This window comes from Miniopterus natalensis, chromosome 19 (genome assembly GCF_054644295.1).
Source record: "Miniopterus natalensis isolate mMinNat1 chromosome 19, mMinNat1.hap1, whole genome shotgun sequence".
Lineage (NCBI taxonomy): Eukaryota > Metazoa > Chordata > Mammalia > Chiroptera > Miniopteridae > Miniopterus > Miniopterus natalensis.
Genome location: NC_142099.1, coordinates 13,214,918 through 13,238,038, shown reverse-complemented (window position 1 = coordinate 13,238,038; position 23,121 = coordinate 13,214,918). Strand labels below are relative to the sequence as shown.

The following is a 23,121-nucleotide window of genomic DNA, read 5'->3' as shown; positions in this document are numbered from 1 at the left end:
AGATCTGAGCTCAGAGGGGTATCACTCTGTTATCTTTGTGGAGAATAAGTTGGAAGGGAGTAAGGACACTACTAAGAGGACAAGTTAAGAGGCCATTGCAGCAGGCCAGGCAAGAGACAAAGGTGACTTAGAAGAGTGGTGGTGGCAGTGTAGAGTTCTCAAGTACATCCTATGTACCAGGCTAAGTTTTATATGCATGTTCTCATGTACTGAACATCCCATGCACCAAGTCTATGTTCAGATTCATCATGCTTCCCCTAATTTCTCTCTGCTTCTCTGTTTTTGTCTTCTTTTTCTCAGGAATTTTATCAGTTAGTATTATTAGTTTGGGGCTGCAAGTGACAGGAAACCCAAAACAGCAGTTGCTTAAACAAAACAGAAGTTTCTTTGTTATGCAAAAGAGGACTGGAAAAGGGTCCAAAGCTGGTATAGTGCCCCACAGCCTCAAGGACCCGTGTTCTTCCTCCCTTGTTGCTCTGCCAGCCTTGATACATGGCTTCTCCTTCATAGCTCAACAAGCCTGCTGGAGCGCCAGCCATTCCATCTACCTTCTATGCAGAAGGAAGGAGGAAGGGACAAAGTAAGATGTGCTCTTTTTCTATAAAGACATTTCCTGAAAGTAGCACATGTTTCCATTTACATCCATTGGTCATTCACATGCTTAGGAAAATGTAGTCTTTATTATTGGTAACCATTGCTCATTCCTGGGATCTTTTACCACTGAAGAAAGGGAGAAGGGCTATTGGGCCATACCTATCTCTTAGGCTCAAAACCATTCACCCTCCTTGTACCCAACTCCATTCTATTCAAGCATCAAATCCTGTGGTTCTTATTCTATAATGTCTCTCGAATTCATCTCTTCCTGCTCCTTCACTAGTACAGATTCCTGTCTTCTTAAATCAGGCTACACTTCTCTGGCTTCAATTATTCTACCACTACGTACATTCTAGCACCCTTAAAAACCTTCAATATCTTCCTCTAGAAGATTAAGTCCAATATTCCTTGCTTTAGTGTTCAAGTTCTTCGACAGTCCAACCCCAGCCAACCCATGATAAAACCGGTTTGGTTCAGTAACATTAGCAGTGATTGTAATGGGGAGGAAGAAACTTTCTTTTACGCTTCAAAGTTCTTTCAGTTGACCTAATAATTAAATATACGTGAGACAAGTTAACAAGAGAAAATGACCAAATTTAATTACGTATGTATGTATGGGAACCCCATATACCTGAAAGGTTCAGAGACAGAAACTTAAAATGAGGTGTATGGGACATTCTGAGCTAAGGATGAGGTCTGGAGTTGGGGCTTCAGAGGGGAGGAGGGTCGTTCACTGGACGATAAGAAAAGCAGGTGTTCAGTAATTGCATATTTTCACTGCCATACAGATAGCGAAAAAAGTTATTTCTGGCCATAACTCTTATTAGGGACACAACCCCTAACTGAAATTCTTTAAAGGAGAGGTAAAAGTTTCTCATGAGCTCACAGGGTCTTGGTTGCCTTCAGCTTAAAATAATTCACATGCCCAAGTGGCACATCTTGGGGAGGCCTGTAAGGTTTTAGTACCTACAGAATTGAAAGCAGTAGCACCTGAAGTCAGAAAACCCAGGCTCACAGCCTAGCTTAACGGACCAGCCATGTGACCCTGGGCAAGTCACTTACCCTCTATTGAATAAGACAAATGCCTATGACTGTAGCTGGTTCTTGACAAACACTGGATCTTTTCCTTTCCTGGGCCTCATTCTTTTGTTTTAGAAGTTGGCGATAAAGCCTGTCTTATAGACTTCCTAGGAGGGTTGTGAAGTTTAGGCAAGAGAAAGCATGAAAAGCCTGGGAAACCATAAAATTCAAGACTGTGTTCCCGTTTCTCCCAATAGCCCTCGGAAGTGAGCAGGCAGAATGGAATCCAGAGTCCACATTTTGTGAATTAGGACATGGCGACTCAGTGAGGCTCAGTGATTTGCCCGTCCCCTGACTTGCAGGGCAGTGGAGTCCTGGGACCCCAGGAACCTAATTGCCTGCCACAGGACTCTTGGGGTTTGGTTAAATTGGGGAGCTGTCTTATGTAACTGTGTAGAGGTCAAAGGAGAAAGCATAATGTGAAAAAAAATAAGTTTTTCTTTTATTTTGGGCTATGTTATTTTATAATTTGTTTGAGGGCATGCTATCCTGTACCCAGACAGAAACTGTGATTGGTAGTATAGGAAAACAATAATTTTTTAAATTGATTTTTTTTAGAGAGAAAGGAAGGGAGAGGGAGAGAGGGAGAGAGAAACAGAAATGTGAGAAACATCGATCAGCTGCCTCCCTCATGTGCCCCAACCAAGGATGGAACCTGAGACCCTGGTATGTGCCCTGACCAGGAATCAAACCTGCGACCCTTTGGTGCACTGGATGATGCTCCAACCAACAGCCACACTGATCAGGGCGAAAACTAGTAATTTTTAATAGGGAGCCACTTTCCATTAGTGGATGCTGGTAGAAATGGCCCATTGTCTTTGAACGCCACGTCAGTTTTGTGGGGAAGGACAAGGTTGGAGGCTGGCTAGACATGTTCTGAGAAAGTATATGTCATAATTAATAAAGTAAACAGCTCTATTTTCCAACTTACAGAGTTAAGTAAATTTGAGTCTAGCTAATTGGGCAATAGCTTGATAATTATTTTGTCAAGCTTAACATATGAGCTTGCTCCCACTTAGTTACCAGCATTCTTAATTTGTTTTGTTCTTATTTATAATTTAAACTTTGCGTCTTATTTAGGGGATACATGTGTCTTGGGGCTTTTCATTACACTCTGCTCTCCTGAGGGTTGCCAGACTGTCACCGTGGCCAAATTAGGCAAAGCTTGGGGGCTGGTGAGACTGAGCCGGGTCTTGAAAGCCTGAGTAAGGATGACCTCAAGCCTGACGAAGGAGAGAGCCATTGTAATAAGTGCATTTCAGAGCTTCTGGCCTACATGTCCCGCTTAGCCCTTCCAATAAACTTTTGCAGCATTACCTCCGTTTCACTGATGGAAAAACTGATGTCAAGGACAGTGGGGTAACTAACTCGCTCACCATTGTGCGGGGTTGCTGTTTAGTTGCTTCTCCCCCAGCAGATGGTAGATCTGTAAGAGAATGTGTTCTGGAGCACCTAGCACCTGTAGGAGGTTGGTGATGATTTTTTAATAAATTAGGAAAACCATCATATAGTCCAGAGCTTTACAATCTATGCAGCTTCCCCTCTGGCCCAGAGCTCTGTGAAGTGGACAGGGCAGGAGTTATTTTCCCATTTTAGAAATTAGGGAATGGAGGCTTTGAGAGGTAAATGAGGCAGAATCTCACTGCTGGCCCAGGGCTCCTGCCCGGAGATGGGGAGTCCTCCACCAGCGGCACTCCCCTGCTGTCCGCAAACCTCCCTCCGAGGTCCCCTTGGCAGCCGGGGTGTCACCCAGCCTGAGCATCCCAGAGCTGACTCTGGTTCTCCTTGATCCACTTGGTGCTTGCAAATTCCAGAGCCCGAGGTCACTTAAGCTAACAAGCGAATGAATGTCCTTGTATTTGGGTGAATGAATGATGATGGCAGTGGAGAGCTTTGTTTTGGAGAATAATTGTGTTTCCTGGAAAGTCTGTGGAGAACTGTACCATTGCTTGAGGATATTTTTAATAAGATCATTCATCAGATAAAAGTAGAAGCCCATAGACAAGTGTTTAGCTAGGGGAATCCTCCTTCCCGTCATCGTGACCATCATCTTCCTTAGCAACCACTCCACTCTAATCATGACACACTTGACCAAAAAACAAAAAGCAAACAAACCCAAAAACACGCACGAGGCCTTTTGAGGACTTGACACCTGAGGACTTTCCTCCATGTCTCCTTCTCTGTCTCCTGCATTTCAGTGAGTCAGTTTTTCTCCCATCTGTTTGCTTTTTGGCACTTTATGCAACTGTCTGGGCTCTTTCATTTAGCTTTCCAGCGTTTCCCTCCCGAGCTTCTTTGTTCTGGCAGCCTCCTCTCATCTGCTGGTTTCAGTCCTATGAAGTGTCAGAGGTGGGTTGCAGTTTTCAGGCAGCATTTTGTTGCCTGGCAACATGTAACAAGTGTCTTCTGTGATGGCTGCTTCCTGTAGAACAGAGCCAGGGCTGGGGACCCTGGGATGAAGAAGCCTCCCCAGCTTCTCTGGGGTGGCAGGGAGGAGGACGGGGGAGAGAGACAGATTGGCGTGTATGGTGACTGAGAGTAGCCATACTGATTGTTTTACAATGACTGAGGCACCAACTCACCCTTTCCTGTCCTGATTCGGGAGTCACTGGTATTTTGTGGTCAGAAGTCTTGGTTAGGGCCCATTAGAGGTTCTGTGTAACTTGGTGATCGCCTGCTGTGGCTCCCCAAGGTGTGGCCGGCCCTGAGTGACAGCTGCTAGGCGGTTGGCACCTGAGCTGAACTCTCACTTCATCTTCTTCCCCGTGGGGTGCCAAAGGCCTGTGGTCTGTGTTGCCCCCTGGCTTCTGCACCTGCAGTCAGCCCAGCCACAAGCTCCCCAGAGACTGGGTGGAAGGGAAGTGGCAGTGGCAGGGGGTAGAATGTGAGCAAGGAACACCTACCTTAGAACCGGAAGGGGCTCTGGAGCATAATTAACCAAATCCTCATATTTTACAGATGAGGAAACCAAGGCCCAGAGAAGGGAAGCAGCTTGTCTATAGTCACACAGCAGGATGGAGAGAGTCTGAGCTCCCAGTTGAGGGTCTTTCTCTTGGGGTCGACCATCCCAGGCTGACATGACTGGTGCCTCATGAGGTCTAAAGAAACAGCACAGAGATGAAAAGACAGTGGACTTGGGCCCAGCATGCTCCGTTCCTGCCTCCCTTTCTTTTCCTGAAAGAATGAGGTTTGTCAGGCTAGATGTAACCCAAGACTCAGTGACTCCCAGAGACAAAGCTGACCCAACAGGAAAAGTACCTCCTGCCCAGGCCCTTGACCATGTGTCCATGTTGTTCTCTCCTTCCCCAGAAAGGCCTAGAAGTTGGGGGAGTTCTGGGCCTCTGGGCTAATGCTCCCTCGGAGAACCTCCATTATGCAGGAAGAGACTCTCAGCACAGGGCAAGCCACTTGGAAAGCTGTGTCTTTCCAAACGTGGCCCCTGAAAGCCTTGGCTGGAAGCTGCCGTTGCCCACCCCCCCACCTCATCAGCTCTCCATCCTGTGTGAGCAACGGGTAAGGAGAAGTGCTCAGAGAGTCACAGCCACTTGCGAGGGAAGGGGCCGGAAAGCTCCCGTGGCCCAGGTCCCCTCCTTTCTCAGAGGAGCAGACGGAGGCCTAGAGCTCCGAGGGGACAGCTGACACTAAGGGCATTTTACACCGTTCTCTTCAGGCCCTGCAAACAAGAAAGCTCCAGATGGGTCATTTCTTCCCTGTCTTGCTCTTTCTTTTCCTCCGGCAGGACTCTCTCAGTTCAGGAGGCAGAAGAAAGTGATGCTGATGCTGGGGGCAGCCTGGCCCCAGCTGTGCCCCTCCTGTCCCCTGTGGGGCTGTGGAGATGAGCAGGGAGGTGTGCGGAGGCCCCCCAGCCTGAGCCTCCCGTACTTGAACCTTTCCTTCCAGCTGCTGCTCTTGGAGACCTTGGGGCACACCAGCCTGGAGGGTTAGAGTTCCTTCAGCGAAAAGCCCCCTTGGGGGGAAAGCTGGATGTGTGCTGGCTGTCTCCATTCTTTTCTCCATGTGGTACCGAGCTTCAGAATTAGCATTATTTCTGATGTGTACCATGACTTTCCAGTTAATCATATAAAACAAGGTCTGAGTGGTTTGGCTATATGACCAGCAAGCCTGGACCAGTCCCTGAGACCCTGCCTGCCCCAGGCTTTGCCACCCTTTACATGGCCAAAGCCCACCACACAAATCCAAGGAAGTGTGCCACCTGGATACCCAGGCCTGTGGAAAGAGGTTAGAGGTTAGAGGTTAGAGGTTAGAAGCAAGCGCACTCCACGTGCTGGCTGCTCGTTGGCCGCGGAGCATCCTGCAGTGCCCCCTAGAGCCCTGCAGCCGTGTTACCAGATCGGGGTGGTTGCTTTGGCTGAGTCAGAATTCTTCCCACTCACCCTGTGTGCAGTCTCCTCTCCGGCTCCCCCTCTTCTCAGTGGCAGGGGAAGCCATCCAACCAGAGCTCCCACGTCGTGCCCGGGAAGACCCACTGCCCTGGAAAACAGTAGCAAGAAAACTCTTTCCCCGGGAATTTTTTCCAACCTGTTTCTCTTTGTTCTTGGTCACAGGGTGGTCCCCACCTACCTCCCACACTAACGCTGCCCAGGTGAGACTGCAACTTTGTGCCGTGCTCAACATTTGCTTGCCTGGGGAGCTGCCTGCCTTTAATTCTCTGTAGAAAGCATGACTGAGAGGAGAAAAACACCCTTGTTTCCTTTGAGGCTCCAGCCACGACCCCTGCCTATGCAGCACTGCCCCCTCCAGGGGGCGCCATTCACACTGAAGTCTTGGTGAATGGCACTCCTGGAGTTGCCCTGCTGTGGCACAACCCACGCTGAACAGGGCAGCCCTGGCTCTGGTTGACTCCCCAGTGAGGCTGGCTCCCCGCAATACAGATCCAGGATCAGACACCTGAGAAAGAGAGGAGCCCCAGTAATCTGTCCACTCAACCTCTCTGGGCCTGCACTGCCTCAACTGCATAATAGGGTCAAAGATGGGAATGCAACCAGCCAAGCCCAAGCTCTCACACTCGGTAGATGTTTTCTTTTGTGCAAGTTCCCTAATCTGGTCCAGCCTGAGTTTCCAACTCAAGAAAATGGGAAATGACATTGCTAATCTTGTTACTGCGAGGATTAAATGAGATAAGGCACACCAGGTTTGGCCCATGTGGCACAGGGCTGATGCTTGACAAATGATGATGATTGTTATCTCTTAAAATACGGCCAAATGTCTAGTCCTAGCTACCTCACAGAGCTAGTCCCAGAAATAAAATGAGATGAGAAAGATCATCTCTGAGGTCTTTGAGGAAATATTTTGCAAGAATTCCAACCACTATTATTCTTGTCTCTGAATATGAAAAACAGAACTGCGGTGCCCCTTTGCTTTCGAGTCTTCTCTGCGACTGATTATGGATGTTGGAAAAGGCTCAACCAGGAGAGAGAAAAGCTCACAGGCAGCAGACTAAGGCCCCTGTCAGGTGGAGCTGAGAGAGAAAGCAGAGGCCCAAAGAGGGGCGTGAGAGAAGACCAGGCTTAAATGTGCCACCCTTGGAGCCGTCCTTCACACACTGCCCCCTCTAGCACATCAGCTGAGCTTCCTCCAAGAGCCTGGCCCCCGGGATGGCACCGGCCCTGCAGAAATGCCAGCCCCAGGCATAAGCACACGATATGTCCAGTGGTGGGAGGGGACAGAGAGGACCATAGAGGCTAAGGGGGCTCTGCAGAGGGCACTTGATCTAGGAAGGCTTTCTGGAGGAGGTGATTTGGGGGAGCTGAGGCCACTCGAAGCAGAGGGACCGGCATGAGCAGGGTTCAGAGGCAGGGGAAGAAAGGGGTGGGAAAGAGCATCGGCAGCTGTTTGCCATGGGCTGGAAAGGTGGGCAAGGGCCAGGCCTCTTTCACCAGCTTAAAGGGTTTTGGCTTCTTCCCCGACCAAGCCAACAGTTCCCGACTTTATTTATTTACTTGTTTCTTCTAATCCAGTGATGCAGGAGCGATGGGACTCAGACACCTGACTCATGCCACGGGTGCGCCCAGGCTGTCAGTCCTTTCCGTCGGGCTGGCTGGAGCGCCTCCCCTTCCTTGCCGCTGCAGAAGGCAAATCATAATGCAAGAGTGCGAGCGGTGGGAGCCTTGAAACTACCCTGACACCACACAGTAAATCACTCGCAAACGTTAATTCCTCCACTACTGCTAGTCCTGGACGCAGGGTCTGTACACCCCCCTTTGTCTCCACACTGAGGCTGAGCGCCCCCCCTCCCTAGGCTAGTGGGATCTGCTGGTGGGTCTCGTGCTTTGGAAAGATTCCTTGGCGGCAGTGTGGAGGGAGGTTTGAGGGGAACATTGGGATGACCATGAGACAAGGAGACCAGCTGGGGACACTGCTGTAGTGATGCACTTGGGACCAGATGCCGCTTCCACTGGGGAGGTGGTGGCTGGGGTGGAGAGTCAGGGACAGGTCTGAAAGAACTAGAGGGGCCCAAATGGACAGGACTGCCTCACTGGATGTGGGGTGATGGTGGAGGAAGTTGGAAAATGATGCTGGTGTCCTGACATGGCTAGATGGTGGTATTGTCCCCAGAAAGGGGATGCAGGAAGAAGGAGTTGGGTGTGGAGGGGACCTGGGTATTAGGGAAAGGGCAGGTAATGAACAGGGTTCAGGATAAGTTGAGCTTAACTGACCTTCTATCCCCCAGACATGTTCCACGTGGGCAGACAGATGCACATGTATGAAGCTCAGAGGGCAGGCCGGGGCCCTTTCAGAGGTCTGGGTGGTGACGGTGAAGCCATGAAGGGCACTTGAGGAGCAGAAGAGCAGGGCGCTGAGGTCTGTGGCCCTGGGAGGACAGAATGTGTCTTCCTCCTCCACGCGGCCTCCCACTTCACATCATAAGGCTCTGACTCCCCTGGGGGCTCCATCTCATGCCATTGATATCTGGGCCCTGGTAGGTGCAAAGTACAAGCTTTCTGGCTAAGCAAAACCAACCCAAAGCAAAGACTGTGTCCCCACAGGGACTGTCAACCCCCTCTGGTGGGGCTCCCTCTGTGGGTCCTCGCAGGAGGGAATGAGGAAGAGGCTGAGCTAGTGAAAGGGAAATGAAAAGAGAGGGAGAGAGAGAGGTGAGGGCAGTGTTCCCAAGGGGGGAAAGAGACAAACCAGAGAGCAGGCAGAACGGAGAGGCAGTGGGAAGAAAAACGGGGTGGGGGGGTGGGGGGGAGCGGGAAAGCAAGGGCCCAGGGCGCAGGGGACAGTGCAGGTCAGCGGAGCCAGTGTGCTCACGGTTCCACTCAATGAAGCCCAGGGCTAGGGACTTTGAGAAAACACCTCTTTACCCACCTGGCCTCTCCCTCCACAGTCCGTCTCCCTCCACGGACGCCCCACTTCCCCTGCCTCCTCCAGAGCTAGTGCCTCCACCTGGGGCGCCCCACCCCAGCCCACCCTGACTGTCTTGGGCGGTGTAAATGATGCATCCTCAGAGAAGGCCCTGCTAAGTGCACCCGTGCCCCTCCCGGGCACTCATCTCAATCATAACTCGGCCTTTTTTTTTTTTTTTTGCTTTCTTGCTGCCTGGTGTTGGCCTCCTGCACTGCACTGTAGGGTCCATAAAGTCTAGTGCCTAGTAGGGGCTCATGTGCAGTTGTTAACTGAATAAACCCATTTATTAAGCCCCAAATACGTGCTAGGTGCTGTGCCTGGTCTTACGTTTGTCACCTCATTTAACCATCAATATGATACCACGAGAGGTTTCACATGCTTCATTTTTACGGAAGGGAAGCCCAAGACGTGGAGAGATAAGAACCTGACTGAGGCCACCAGTAACCGTGGCAGGGCTGGGATCCGAACCCCCCTACCCCCCCCCCCCCGCCGCCACACCACCTCCAAATACCGTGGAAGATGCACTTCCTGTGGGAACAGTGTCTCTTCCAAACATATTGTTTTTCTCCATTTTCATGCATTTTTATTAATTGTTTCCAAATCAGGAAACATGGAAATATTTTTAATAAGTAGAAAGGAAACATTGCAACTAGAGAAACTGACTCAGAAGAATTTGCCAGATGAAGCCATCTGGTTTTTAACTTAATAACCATTCAAAAAGGTTGACAGTGCTCCCCTTTGTGAAGAAACTGGACTGTGGAAGGAATGGCAGCTGGCTTCCCTCTAATGTATCCATTTGCGAAGTGGGGACTTTGAATAAAACATCTTAGCTAAACAAGAGAAGAGAAACACTTAAAAAAAAGCTGAGCTGGTGTCCTTGTTTAGACTTCCCACCAAGGGCTGTAGAGACATTGCATCCAGATGTGTGACACCATCCAAATGTCTGGCTCTCCCACATTGGGCGATGCGTGCACGCCGCCAGCCCTGTGAGGAAAACCTGCGCCAACCGCGCTCAGTGAAAGAGAAGCAGCCACGTCTGTCTGTGGCAAGTTGCAACCTGTTTGTCAGAGCTGCCGGGTTTTGGTGGTGGTGGTTTTCTCCCCTTTTAAAAATTGCTGAGGCCTTGCACCCATGCTGCTAGTTCTTGGACTGGAAAGAAAAGCCTCGATTTAGATTTGCGTTGCAAAGATCCAGGGCCGTTGCCTTGAACTACCTGGTAGAGGGAAATGGCCTTATTTTCCTAAATTCAAGGCCAGCTCAAAAATAGAGCTCTGGCGACAGGAATGAGCGATGAGGAGTGACTCTCTGTGTGTGGATGTTATCGTGGGCAGGTGGACCAGTAGGCTTGTGGTCAGCCCTGAGTCTTCAAAGCCGTTTGTTTCATATTTGAAGATGTTCATAAAAGAATTTGTTTTTAAGAAAAGAAAGGACTTCTTTGTGTGTCTTGATATAGCTGGAATAAGCAGTAGTAGCTCTGAAGTCACCATAAGCCATTTATTCCTCAGCTAACTTTGAATGTCAGTGGTACTCTGTCACAGACCTCAAAAATTTCTGAAATCCTCCTAAACTAAGGTTTATAGTACCCTTAAGAAATGGCGATTTTCTCCCCAAGGCTGGACTCACGTACCTTAGCACGCTGAGGGCACTTGTTAATTAGGAGTTGTTTATATTAAAGGACTGGGCAAAGGTAGAGGTAAGGGTGGGAGTAAAACCCAGGACTCCATGGCAATATGCCACCTTGGTAAGAGCTTCTCAGGCTCCCTATACAGGCTGGCACTCACCAGTCACACACAGGGCCTCCTGGCGACCATCCTGCTGGCAGGGACTGAGCAGGTGCTTTGCCAAGCTAGGGAGGGCAGGTCCCCGCCCAGGCACACAGACGCTGTCACCGTTGCCCACCTTGTGCCCTGCTCATGGCAGCTGCCGCATTGAGAATCAGAAATATTATGGGTTTCAGTCCCAGCTTTTTCATTTACTTGCTGTGAGAAACAGTAACTCTCGAGCTCCTCATTGCTTCATTATAAAACCAGGGTAACAGCCCCTGTCCTGCTGTCCTGGGTCTGATGGCTGGTGATAAAGACAAAATGGAATCATTCATTCATTTGACAAATATTTATTGGTCACTAGAGATACAGCAGTAAGCAAAGCAGAAAAAGTCCTTTCCTTCGTGGAGTTTATATTCTAATGGGGGTTGACGGTGAATAAACACAAAAGCAGGCCACATGTATATTATGTCAGGTGGCGATATGCATGTGGAGGAAAGTGACACAAGAAAGGAAGATAGGATGTGTTGGGGGTGGCGTGCTGTGCAGTTGCAAACAGGGTGGTCATGGAATGTCTCACTGAGAAGCTGACGTTTGAACCAAGGCTAGACTTACCAGGGCAAGAGCTTTCCAGGTGGGAGGGATAGTAGGTACCCCAACTCTGAGACGGGAGTCCAGCTGGGCTGTGGAAGAAACTGTGCAGACACCAGATGACGGGGCTGGCTGGTGAGGAGGCAGCTCCTGGCAGATGGGGGCAGGGAAGCCACAGGGGCTGGGGGAGCGGTTACTTAGTCCCCTGTAGGCCCCTGTGAGGCCTTCGGCTTTTGTCCTGAGGGATATGGGAATTTTTGAGCGGAGAGGAGGCATGGTCTATCTGACTTTTTGACAGGACTGCTCTGGCTGCTGCTGGTGAGGTGGTGGGTGGGGTTGTAACAGGCAGAAGCGGGGAGGTGGGCTAGGCGACTCCTGCAATGGCCCAGGTGACAAGACAGGGCCTGGCCCAGGTGGGAGCGGCTGAGGTGGGGAGTGGTCAAATTCTGGACATAATTAGAAAGTGGAACAGACAGGGTTTCAGAGAGAGAGAGAAGGGGTTCGCTCCACAAATCATACACAGGGGAGGGGCTGTGCTCAACCCAGAACATGGGACAAGGACAAGTAAAGGGAGAACATGGCATAAATGACCCTTTTCCTACCTGGCAGTGTCTGCTGTCTGCCCTTCCATGTGCCGTGTGGCTGCTTTTGCCACTAGGAGGAAGCCCTGCACAGGAGGTGGCACAGGAGGGAGGCTCCTGGAGAGGCGGTCACAAGGCCCTATCTGTATCACAAGGTCAAGGCTGGCTAAGCCCTTCCACAGTCACTCCCCCCACAGCCTCCAGAGATAGGCAGAGGGATGTTATTACCCCCTGATTCCCTGGGGAGGAGACAGGCCCTGAGGCCGTGCATTTGTTCAAGGTCACAAAGCCATTAGGGTGCGAAAGGCATTCTTCCTGCTGTGCCAAGGCTAGACTTACATACACAAGGTGATAATAGAATAACAATCCCCAACAGTTTTTAGTATGACTTGTGTGCTAGGCACTGTTCTAATTGCTTTAGAAACGTCAGCTTATTTACCCCTAATGGTAACTCTATGTGAGTTGGTACAAGCACTATTATCCCCTTTTACAGGTGGGAAAACTGAGGACAAGGTGATGCACATACTAAGGGGTGAAACCTGGATTCAAACAGAGAGCTGGCCCTAGAGCCTGTGCATTCACCGTGACCCCAAACAGCCTGGCGGTCTCCTACGCAAGACAGTGTGAGGCTGAGTGCTGCGGGATCTGAGACAAAGAGCTCGCTTTGGCCGGGTGGGTTGGGGTCAGATTTGAGCTGGGTCTTGAAGGGTCAGTTAGAAGGGACCAGCAAGGACAGTGGCAGGCATGAGAGCAGCAAGAAGGTGTATGTACAATGCAAGCTTGCAGCACAGCCACACGGAACAGGAGGCAGATAAAAAGTCAAGGATGGTTGGAGGGGAGGAAATCGGGGAGAGCAAGCACTGAAGATGCCACAGGAGAGCAGTGTGCCGAGGAGGGAGGCGCCAGTGGAGTCAAAGGCCACCAAGGGTCAAGTCAAGTACATGTTGTTGGGTGTTTCATTGGAGAACTTAGCAAGCAGAGTCCACAGCTCGATGGCGGCAAGGGCTTGACTGCGTGACTGAAGGTGAAGACAGAAATCCACTTGGCTAGAGTTCTTTAGAAGACCTGGCTTGGTTCCTGAAATTTTCCAACAAACAAACCAGACCCAGAACAAATGGCTGGAGACGTCAGCTCACTAATATTCATGTGAAAAGAGTTAGGTCACAGCTACTGTCAAGAAGCTGAGTTTTTATTAATAGTGAGAACTGACTCCAATCCCAAGATACTTGGCAGCCACTTTGACAAAAGTTTATCTGCCTAAGAGAACAGCTGAAGCCACCTTAATGTGCTTCACTGACTTACTGAAGCAAGTGCCACTTTCACAGGAAGCTGGAAAAGCAGCAAGCACGCCATATTCATTCCACAGACATTTACTGAGCAACTATTCCGTGTTAGGCTCTGAGGTGACATTTAGAACAGGCTACAAAGAGGACTATAATAGCCCTGGCTGGTGTGGCTCAGTTGGTTGGTGTGTTGTCTTATACACCAAAAGGCGACGGGTTTGGTCCCCAGTCACGTGCAGGAGGCAACCAAAGGATGTTTTTCTTTCACATCAATGCTTCTCTCTCTCTCCCTCCCTTCTTTTCTCTAAGATTAATAAAACAAACAAACAAAAACCATTTGCTATGGTGAGCATTGCTATAGGTCACTCAGGGGCAGCTGGCTCAAGGTCTCTCATGAGAGTGTACTCCAGCTGTCACCCAGGACTGTGATCGTACCTTAAGGCTCGACCTAAGGGGTTTCTGTGTCCAAGCTCACTCCCATGGCTGTAGTTTAGGTGTATCCACCTGTGTGGAAACACGACTGTATGAAGAAAAACAGGGTCATGTTAAGCATGAAGTTCAGGATAATGATTATCTCTGGGGGAAGTGGGCAGACTTTGAATGGAGAGAACACATAAGTAGATTCAACAGGGCAGGGTTGGCCAGTGAGTTCAGGAATGCTTGTTTTATTTTCCTGCTTCATAGCTTAATTTTACATTACATGCATTTTTTATTTCTTTCTCTCAGGTTTGGTTTTATGTTTGTATTATGGAAATTCACGTGCATACACTTGGGTAGAGTCAATTGCTTTACCCATTTACCCTTCTCCAGAGTCTGACTACAATTGCATGAGAGATCTTGAGCCAGAGGTACCCATGCAAGCTGCCCCTGAGTTCCTGACCCGTAGCAATGGTGAAATAGTAAACGATATTTAAACTGCTAAGTCATGGGGCAACTTGTTATACAGCAATAGATAACCAATATTTGTACCTCCTTTTGCTAATTGACTTTAGTGTTTACCTCCATGTCTCTAAATAACAGGCCTGTTTTGCTACTTTTCAATGCCTGGGTGTCGGCATTATCTATTCCCTTTCCTCCCTGGAAGATGAGGAGTGAGCTTCCTTTCAGCCCCTTGAACTCCTCCTGTCCCCCACCCTCCCTTTATGATTGTATTCTAATTTGAGTTAGATCAGTATCAGTGTTTGGGTTACTCAGTCAACACTCATTTGACTCTATTCATAGTTGAGCCTTTGTAGTAAAGGATGGTACCTTCTTTCCTGCAGTTTTGTTTTTTCTGGTTAATTATCATGTTCATTCATTTGCTTAGTTTTCTATGTATTTATCACTAATTCAACTCCAAACTCTGGCAGTTGTTGAAATCTCTTCTCCAGATGTTCAGGCACATCAGGTTTTCTATCAATTTCATCTTCTTGGAGAAATGTCTCCCCGAGCCTCTGACTTGCTGCAGTCTGGACTGGTGACCCTCTATGACTGGTGCATGGCCTTCACCCTGGGCCTCTTTCCTCTGCCTCTCTCCAGTGCCCTGTACCCCAGGGCTTCCTTCGTTTTGGCTTACTCCTTTGTTTTGGTGACACACACCCTCCTGTGGCTTCCCGAGAAAGGGTGCAGAGGAGGCAAATCTTTGAAAGCCTTGCACATCTGAAAATATCTTCATTCCACTCTCAGACTTAACTAATACTTTGACTGGTTTGGCATTCTGGCCTCTGTGGTTTAGGATTCTTATTTGGAGATAATTTTTCTTCAGAGTTTTGAAGTCTATTCCATGGCCCTCTAGCTTCCAGTGTTGCTGTAAAAAAGTCCAAAGTCACTCAGATTTCTGATTCTTTGCATTTGACACCCCTCCTCCAAAGCTCCATAGAATCACCTCCTCCCTTTGGTGTTCTGAAATTTCACAATAATGTGCCTTGGTGCGAGTCTATTTTCATCCACTTTGCTAGGAACAGTGGGCCCTTGACCTAGAAACTTGTGTCCTTCAGTTATGGGAAATTTAAAAAAATGATTTATTTAATGATTCTTTTCTTCTCCTTCATTCTCTGTCTCCTCCTTTTTTTCCAGTTCTCTCTTTCTGAAACTATTATTATTTGAATTGGTAGACTGATTTTCTATTTTTTCTCCTATTTTCATTTCTCTCTCTGTCTTTTGGGAGCCTTCCTCAATCTATTTACCAGGAAGACCTTTTTGGTATAGCATGTCATTCTCGTCTCATGGGTCCAATATCTTGTTTTATCTCTCTTATGATGTTAATTATAGAATTTTTTTCAAGAGTTCTCTGTGAATGGTCTGTATTTGACCCAGAGTTCTGTTTCTTTGTTTAATTGACTGATTTGGTCTGTGTCTTGAATGCTAGAGACTGTCTGGGAATTCCTGGCTGTCTGCTGATTTTTAAAAGCAGGGGACTAAAACTGTTAGTTGTAGAGGGATTTGAGAAGAGGCAAAAGCAGCATGTGTATTTAATCCACCATCTTTACCCCATCATACATTTATTTTATAATATTAAAAAGTGAAAAAACCACAGTCCACACCCTAATGATAAATGAATAAGTATAACCCCCCCCCCCAAAACTACACCTTTTCATTCTTAGTCCTTAAAGAAAAACAGGGAACTATTTTTTCCCAAAAATTCTCGATTGTAAAAAATAGCACGAAATTCATATGTGAATCTGTGACAAGTGTAAACCACTCTAAAATTGTGAATAGGTTTGGATATAATTTCTACCTCCTCCCCACTCCCACAGTATGAATCACCAGGCCTGCTCTCTGGCTCATCACTTCTTGCTTGGCGAGTCGCATGTGTGTCTTACCTCCTTGACGATGCTCCCAGCCATGGGAGTGTAGGGTGTCTGTCCGATTCATCTCGGCATCTTCTAGAGGCCCCGCCAGAGGACAGAGGCTGTTGAAGTCTGGCAAACAATGAATGAGTGACATACTCAAGATCTACTTCTCCTCTCCTCAGCACACATAGTCAGCACCAGTCGGATTTTATATGGTGAAAGAAAAAGAAACCCAAACGGGAATTTAGAGAAAAATAAAGCAGTAAATCAGACATCAACTTTATGAAAAGACAGCTTACTTGCTGCCATATGCTTAATTCTACCCTGAGCTCTAATCCCGTTACCTCCGAGTCCATGTATGAATCGGATGGCCCATGGTCCTGAGGGCAGCCAAGCAGCCAGGGAACACTCACTTAAGCCTCAGGGTTTGCAAGGAAAGGAGGACTGTGGAGACCTATGTGCACAGCAAAGCCAATAGAGTACATGAAAGAGAGGCTGCAAACTAAATCCAGACCTCATGGTTCGGCATTCAAGGCTCTCCACCGCTTCTTGGACACCTACAAACTTTCTCTCAGTTCTCACTGACTGGGGCCTGCTCTCTTTAGTTAGCCTTGCATGCAGCTACTAGAAGAGTCATTTCAGATACCAAGTGTCTTGTGTCCCTTCTTTGTCCAACAACTTACAATAGGTTCCTTTCATCCCTATATCAAATAGGTCTCCAGTCTAAACTTCAAGATGTCTTCATCATGCCCTTGTGGGGACCCTCTCCCCACTGCACTTATAAATCCTCTCCCTGTATTTTTCTGTAGACTGTTTCTCAGACTGAGAGCACCTGCCCCTCTCAACAACAATAGTGACTGCTGACATTTAGTGCACTTACTCTCAGCTGAGCACTGTGGATTATTTTCCTTAATCCTTCCATCAGCAGCTAAGGAAACTGGGTCACAGAGAGGCTAAGCCCCTTGCCTACAGCCATGGAACTACTTAAGGCAGAGCTGGGGCTTGAAGTCAGGCTGGTCAAGCCCTAGACCAGGGCTCACCTCCCCCCTACCCACTACCCCAACCTCGCCATTCTGACCTGACTTCTTCCAAGAAATGCATTCCGATGAACTGATGCCCGACTCTGACTTGGCAACATGTGTTTACGTGCACTGATCCATGTATGCTCCTTAGTAACTCAGTCTGTGGATAGAGTTCCTAAGTGGCTTTCTGCTCTGTCTAGCCAGGATGGTTTGATATCCCAGATCCGCCTCAATTTTCCCACCCAGTGGCCTCCCAAATGGGGAGATTTTATCAAGGAGTGATGTTCCTGCAGGATAAAATGCAGAGTTCCTTGTGTGTCATTCAGGCTGGTCCTGTTGGAGAACATTTGGAGAAAGGGCCCACAGCCACCTTTCCTGCCACCCATGGTGCAACCAGCCCCACCTTGCTGCACTCCAAGGTGGGGCTTTCATAAGGCATCCTGTCAGCTGGAAACACCCACCCCTGGCCTGCCTGGAACACTGAAGCCTTTAACTAACCTTCTTACATTTGAGACAAAGGTCATTGTCCTTTCCCTTCTGTCCCCAGGTACCTTTTCCACTCACTTACTGACCTTTCTGCAAATGTCCGCATCCTCCACGGATTCCTGCCCTGGGCTGAGAGCTCTGAGACAGGGATGTGGCCTGTTTATCTCTGTGTTTCAGTACTTGGCACAGAGCTTGGCACACAGTGGGCCTTGGTGTTTGGGGGTGAAGGGAGGGAAGAAAAATGGGGTGGGATGGGCATCTGGCAGGGGAATGGTGATGATACAGTTCCAGCTGGCTCCTTCCAGGGAGGGGCAGCCACAGGCCTCAGAGGTATAGACCACCCCTCTGCAGAGAACGCAGCACCCCAGGGAACAGTTCCTTGAGAAGCCGCCAGGGCCTCCTCCAGTTGCCAGGAGGTGCCAGTCTTGGGGATCCATCAACCTTCAGGAAATTGCTAAATATGTTTGGTGTTTTTTTTAAAAACATTTTTCCTGTTCAGGAGCTGTAGTTTCAAGTTAATCACATCCACAGACATTTAGATTGTCAGCCTTAGAGCGAAAATCTAAATTTTATTACTACACGATTTCATCCAAAGCTATTTTACCAGCACCAAAAGGCCATCTACAATATGGAGCAAATCATGACACAACATTCTACCTCTGGGACCCAGCATGTGGTGGAGGGTGGGCGAGCAGGGAGCTGCAAGCGGGACCTGGGTGGGCAGAGTTGGGGCATCTTCAGTCATCTACAGAGATCTCTGTGTGTCGCCATCGCTGCTGCTTCCGCCTCAGCAAACGGCCTCATTTCCTTCCCTGTCCAGATTTGCCCACAGCCTTTACTCTGGGAAATGGCAGTTCCATCGACTAACTCCTGTCTTCCCCTTGGCAGGTACCATGACCAGCAGGACGTAACTAGTAACTTTCTGGGTGCCATGTGGCTCATCTCCATCACATTCCTTTCCATTGGTTACGGGGACATGGTGCCCCACACATACTGTGGGAAAGGTGTCTGTCTTCTCACCGGCATCATGGTGAGTACCTGCCTCTGCCCGCTACCCTTCCCCACCCTCCAAAGGAGAGCCCTTAGCTGCGGGCACAGAGGGGCCTTTCTGGTCAGGGTGTGGGGCCAGCTGCTGGTTAACAGACCAGCGTGCCTGTCTCTGCACACAGAGAGGCAGATGTGACACCCACAGTGCTTTCTCAAGTTTGTTTTTTTTCCTTTTTCCAAGGCAGGAATAGGGCCTGGTTCCTGACACTTAATGGTCTCTTCACAGCCTACCCCTCACCCCCGAAACGGGCTGGGGGAGCTGGCCATTGGTCTGACCACCCAATGAAGCCATTGGTCTGGCCATTGGTCTGCGTCCTTTCACGGTATATCTTTTGCCCATCGCCCTGCCACCCCCACCTGACCCACAATCTTGCCCATCCTGTGGCCATCGGAGCACCATGTATGGAAGGGACCTGGATGGGGAATCAAAATCAGAGTCTGAATTCCCACCACGTCCAAACTGTAGACTCTGGGCAGGGCACTTAGCCTGCTGGACCTCGAGCGTAAAGTGAGGATGGAAGGCCTGTGCCTCCCTCCCGCTGGCTGGTGGCGACGATGGATGGCAATGCTTTAGGTTCATGTGCTTTGTCTGCACGAGGAGCCGCACACACCTTCAGGGTTGGCGGGGTCCTCAGCATCCCCGACCTCCACCCCTCCTTCCTGGCCAGGTGATGAGGTTCCTTGGACTTGCTGAACTTTAGGTCCAGGACAGGCAACCTCTGCTCTCTGGCTTCCTTCCTAGGATCCTAGAACGCAGACTCCAGAGAAGGAAGCTCCCGTCTAAGCCTGGGCATCGTTGGGGAGGGCGTGGTACGAGGGGGCGCAGATGCCTGTAGCTTGTCCTAGGTCTCCACGGGTGGGTGCCACAGCCCTCCCCAGGGGGGCCTTCTCTGCAGCCCCGTCAGGCTCCCTGGAGACCCTTCCTTTTGGTGCCCCCTCAGCTTCCATTCATTCTCCCAGGAGGAAACCCCACCCTCCCTCAGAAATGAAAAGGACTTTTTCCTGCAGTAGAAAGGAGATTAACTCCTCACCAGGGGTGGGGGCTGCCCCACTCCCACCCCACCGCAGCCTGGTGGCCTCCTGGGACTGATCTGGTGGCAAGGCAGCCGGGCCTAGAGCAGAGGCTGGGCAGTGGGCCTGTGAGCAGGAGGGGCCCAGTGCTGCCGTTGCGCCTCTGGGCACAGCCCTCTCTCCTTTTCCACTGAAACCCGGGCAGGTGCACGCTCCAGGCAGGCCCTCCCGAACAGCAGTTAATGACAAAAGGTTTAGCGCGGGTTTGGGATAAATCATGGGTGAGTGTAAGGCCTTGGAGCAAACACCTCCCATTGGTTAGTAGGAGTCTGTCTGGCAGGGCTCCAGCTGTCACCAGGAAACCAGGGAACGGCTCTTTCTTTCAGAAAGAAATGAAATGCCACCCGAAGGCCAGAGCTTTCCTGTCTTAGAGCCGCTCCTGGGTGTGGGCTTCGTGCCTCAGAAGCAGCGCCGAGCCAGGGTGGGCACAGAGCAGGCAGGCAGGGGGCGGGGTGGGTGGCTGCTAGGTGGATGGGCCCCGCTGGGAGTCTCAGTTATTTTTAAATACCAGCCATTCTCCCTCTCAGCAAGGAGCTGTGCCCCATCCAAGAAGCAGCCCCTGGCCACCACGTCCTGATTCCTTCCCTCTGGCAGGCATCTCCTGGCTTCTACTCTGACGAAGCTGAACGGGGCAGCTGGGCCCCCTTGGCCCCCTCCCTGCCTTCTCCTTGGAGGGTGGTCTTCAGCACCCATTTTTGCTCCTGTTCTGCTGCAGCTCCTCGGAAGGGAGTGTTTGTTCCCGTCGAGAGAGTTGTGATCAAAGCAGGAAGAACAAACATGAGGAGGAACCGATACCACCTCCCGTATTAAAGATACAACGCAACTTCCATCTTCTCCTCTTGCATGAACCCTGCTGCATGAACCTATTCCTCTCTCTACACAGGAACAGGGAGGTCTCCTCCACTCACCTCAGTGTTTTTGCCCAAATTAAAGTCAGTTGCCTCACTCTGGGGTCAGCCACAATGTGGAGCCCCAGTGGCATTTTTCTAACAAATGTGACTTTTCTAGCTGAGTCACTCCTTTCGAGGTTTTCTGGTTGCTGGAAATCCATTCACCCCCTCCCCAGCCTCCCAGCACTGTGTACATCTCCCAATTATTACTGCAAGTGCCTTAACTAAAGGTACGGCTTCCTGTTTGGTTACCATGGACACCATGCAGGCCAAGACAAGGCCTGCTCGGGAAGGGAAAGGAAAGATTTGTGTGTGCAGCCTGTAAATAGTCTTAATCATTGTTTTCTCTTGGCAATCCCAGTAACGGTGTAATTATCAACCATTAAGCGGGGTATATAATTGTCTGAACAACTTGACATTGTTGCCACAGACCTGGTGTGTCTGAGACACTTCAGCAGCAAAAGCAGATATATCAAAGTCCAGCGACTTTCCACCAAGAATTTTATGATGACAGTTACAATGCAGGGAGAAAGCTCTCAATACCTAGTATCCAGAATTGGAAATGACAACAAACCTTACAGAGATGCCTTTGGAGGCTTTCTGGTTGTGCAGGCAACTGGAAGACCTCTGGGGCCCCCAAGACTGCTTGGTAAGAGCCCTGTTTCAATAGAGCCATTTTCTAAAACTGGACTCACTCTGTGGACCTTTCATAAGTTATGGACAAATAGACAAAAGCTTCCAGGATGTCTGCTGGGGACACAGCTTTTCCCCAAGGCTTCATGAGAGATGCTCCTTTGAACTGCAAAAAGAAAGTGATGGAAGTAGAAGGTAGAACAAATTGAGTCATTTTGGGAGGAGGGAAAAAGAGGGCTCAGCAAGACATCTGCTTAATGTCAGTTTTAGAAGATGAGCTTCTCCCTAAAACACCTTGGTTTCAAACCAATTGATGTTATTTTAGTTGTTACATGGAATCTGTTGCAGAAATAGAATCCAACTGTAAATCCTCCAGGCTTCCCTCCTCCATTTGTCACTTTCATTTATGTTTTATTTTATTTTATGCTCCTTTAGTTAAGAACACCTCATACTTTTCCCCTTGGGGTACTTGTTTTTCCAAATTTTAAGGTTTTCCAGCTGGAAAATGTGTCTTGGAAACAAGAAGTGGGAGGAGCAGTGTGGAGGAGCCTGGGTCTCTGATTTGGGTCCAAACCTATAGATGAGTTAGGCCTGTTCACCCCATGCCAGCTACTCTTTCCTCTGCTCACTCCTGTGCTCCTGTTCACCATATACCTTGGACAGTATGATCTCATCAGAGGTGGATCCTACCTCCTCTTACCACCCTTCTGTGGAAATAAGAGTTGGATACAGAAGACCCAGGGGATCCAAGTGGTGTCAACTGTGATTCAGGGTTTGGCACATCTGAAGGCAAAAGTCTGAGTCATGAATTATCTCCACACTCTGACCCCGTGGAAGTCATACCAGCAGCTGCTGGCCCTTTTCTGTCTGCCCCAGTCCATCCTTCCCTGACATGCCCCCTCTGTCCACCAGCTACGCTTGAGATTCCATGCTAGGACAGCATGCACCCTCAAACTCCCAAATCAGCCAAGTCCTTGGCAATTTGTCTCTTAAAACCAACCCACATCACTGCCACATCCCATAAGTATTCCCAGGCTGCCACCATGGGAACATCAGACTCATAAGCTGTAAAGTAAAAAGGCTCATGATCCCAGAAGGAACATAGGTGATCATTATACCATTTAGAGGTGAGCGCAACAGGAGGGAGGGGGATCCCATAACACTTCCTTTATTTCCTCTAGAGAGTCAAAGTTGACCTTTAACTTTTGACTCAAGTCAAAAGTTTGGCTCCTCGTTCTTCTGGACTTCCTCTCAATTCCATTGGCCCATCCTTTCCTCTTTCCCTGTTCTGTCTCATGCTGTTTAAGATGGAGCACAATTTGTTCCCTGTCTCAGTCACCACTCTAGGTCTCTCTCTCTCTGCATCCGCACCCTTCCCTTCCCTTCCCTTCCCTTCCCTTCCCTTCCCTTCCCTTCCCTTCCCTTCCCTTCCCTTCCCTTCCCTCTTTCCCTCTTTCCCTCTTTCCCTCTTTCCCTCTTTCCCTCTTTCCCTCTTTCCCTCTTTCCCTCTTTCCCTCTTTCCCTCTTTCCCTCTTTCCCTCTTTCCCTCCCTCTCTCCCTCCCTCCGTCCGTCTGTCTGTCTGTCTGTCTGTCTCTCTCTCTCTCTCTCTCTCTCACACACACACACACACACACACACACACACACACGCACACTCACTCTGGGGAGGACCACAGTCTGGATTTTAGCACTCTACCCACCACTTTCTGAAGGTTGCAGATTTCTGACCCCATCTTTACAAGGCCGCCTCTTAATGGAAATGATCAAGTTAAGCTTCCTTGTTGGCGACTCCCCTAATTACATTCAGATGATGGATTTTCTGAAAGAAAAATAAAGTTGGGAATATCCACTGCTCTTGATTCAAGTTAGAATAAGGGGTAAGAGCTTAGTATCCTCCAGAGAGATATCTGCAAGGGAGTCTTGACATTTTTAATTAGA

At 49.3% G+C, this 23,121-nt stretch overlaps 1 protein-coding gene across 2 annotated transcripts in view; it reads left to right on the top strand.

Moving 5' to 3' along the window:
- The window catches only part of KCNN3 (potassium calcium-activated channel subfamily N member 3), a 125,221-nt gene that overhangs the window by 86,508 nt on the left and 15,592 nt on the right, over positions 1-23,121 (top strand). Inside the window, exons 5-6 of one of the 2 annotated variants that reach the window (XM_016221661.2) lie at positions 15,999-16,042; positions 18,431-18,572. In XM_016221661.2, the coding sequence (XP_016077147.2) occupies positions 15,999-16,042; positions 18,431-18,572 (186 nt within the window). The remainder of the gene's footprint in view (positions 1-15,998; positions 16,043-18,430; positions 18,573-23,121) is intronic. The other variant, XM_016221660.2, reaches the window with a different exon arrangement.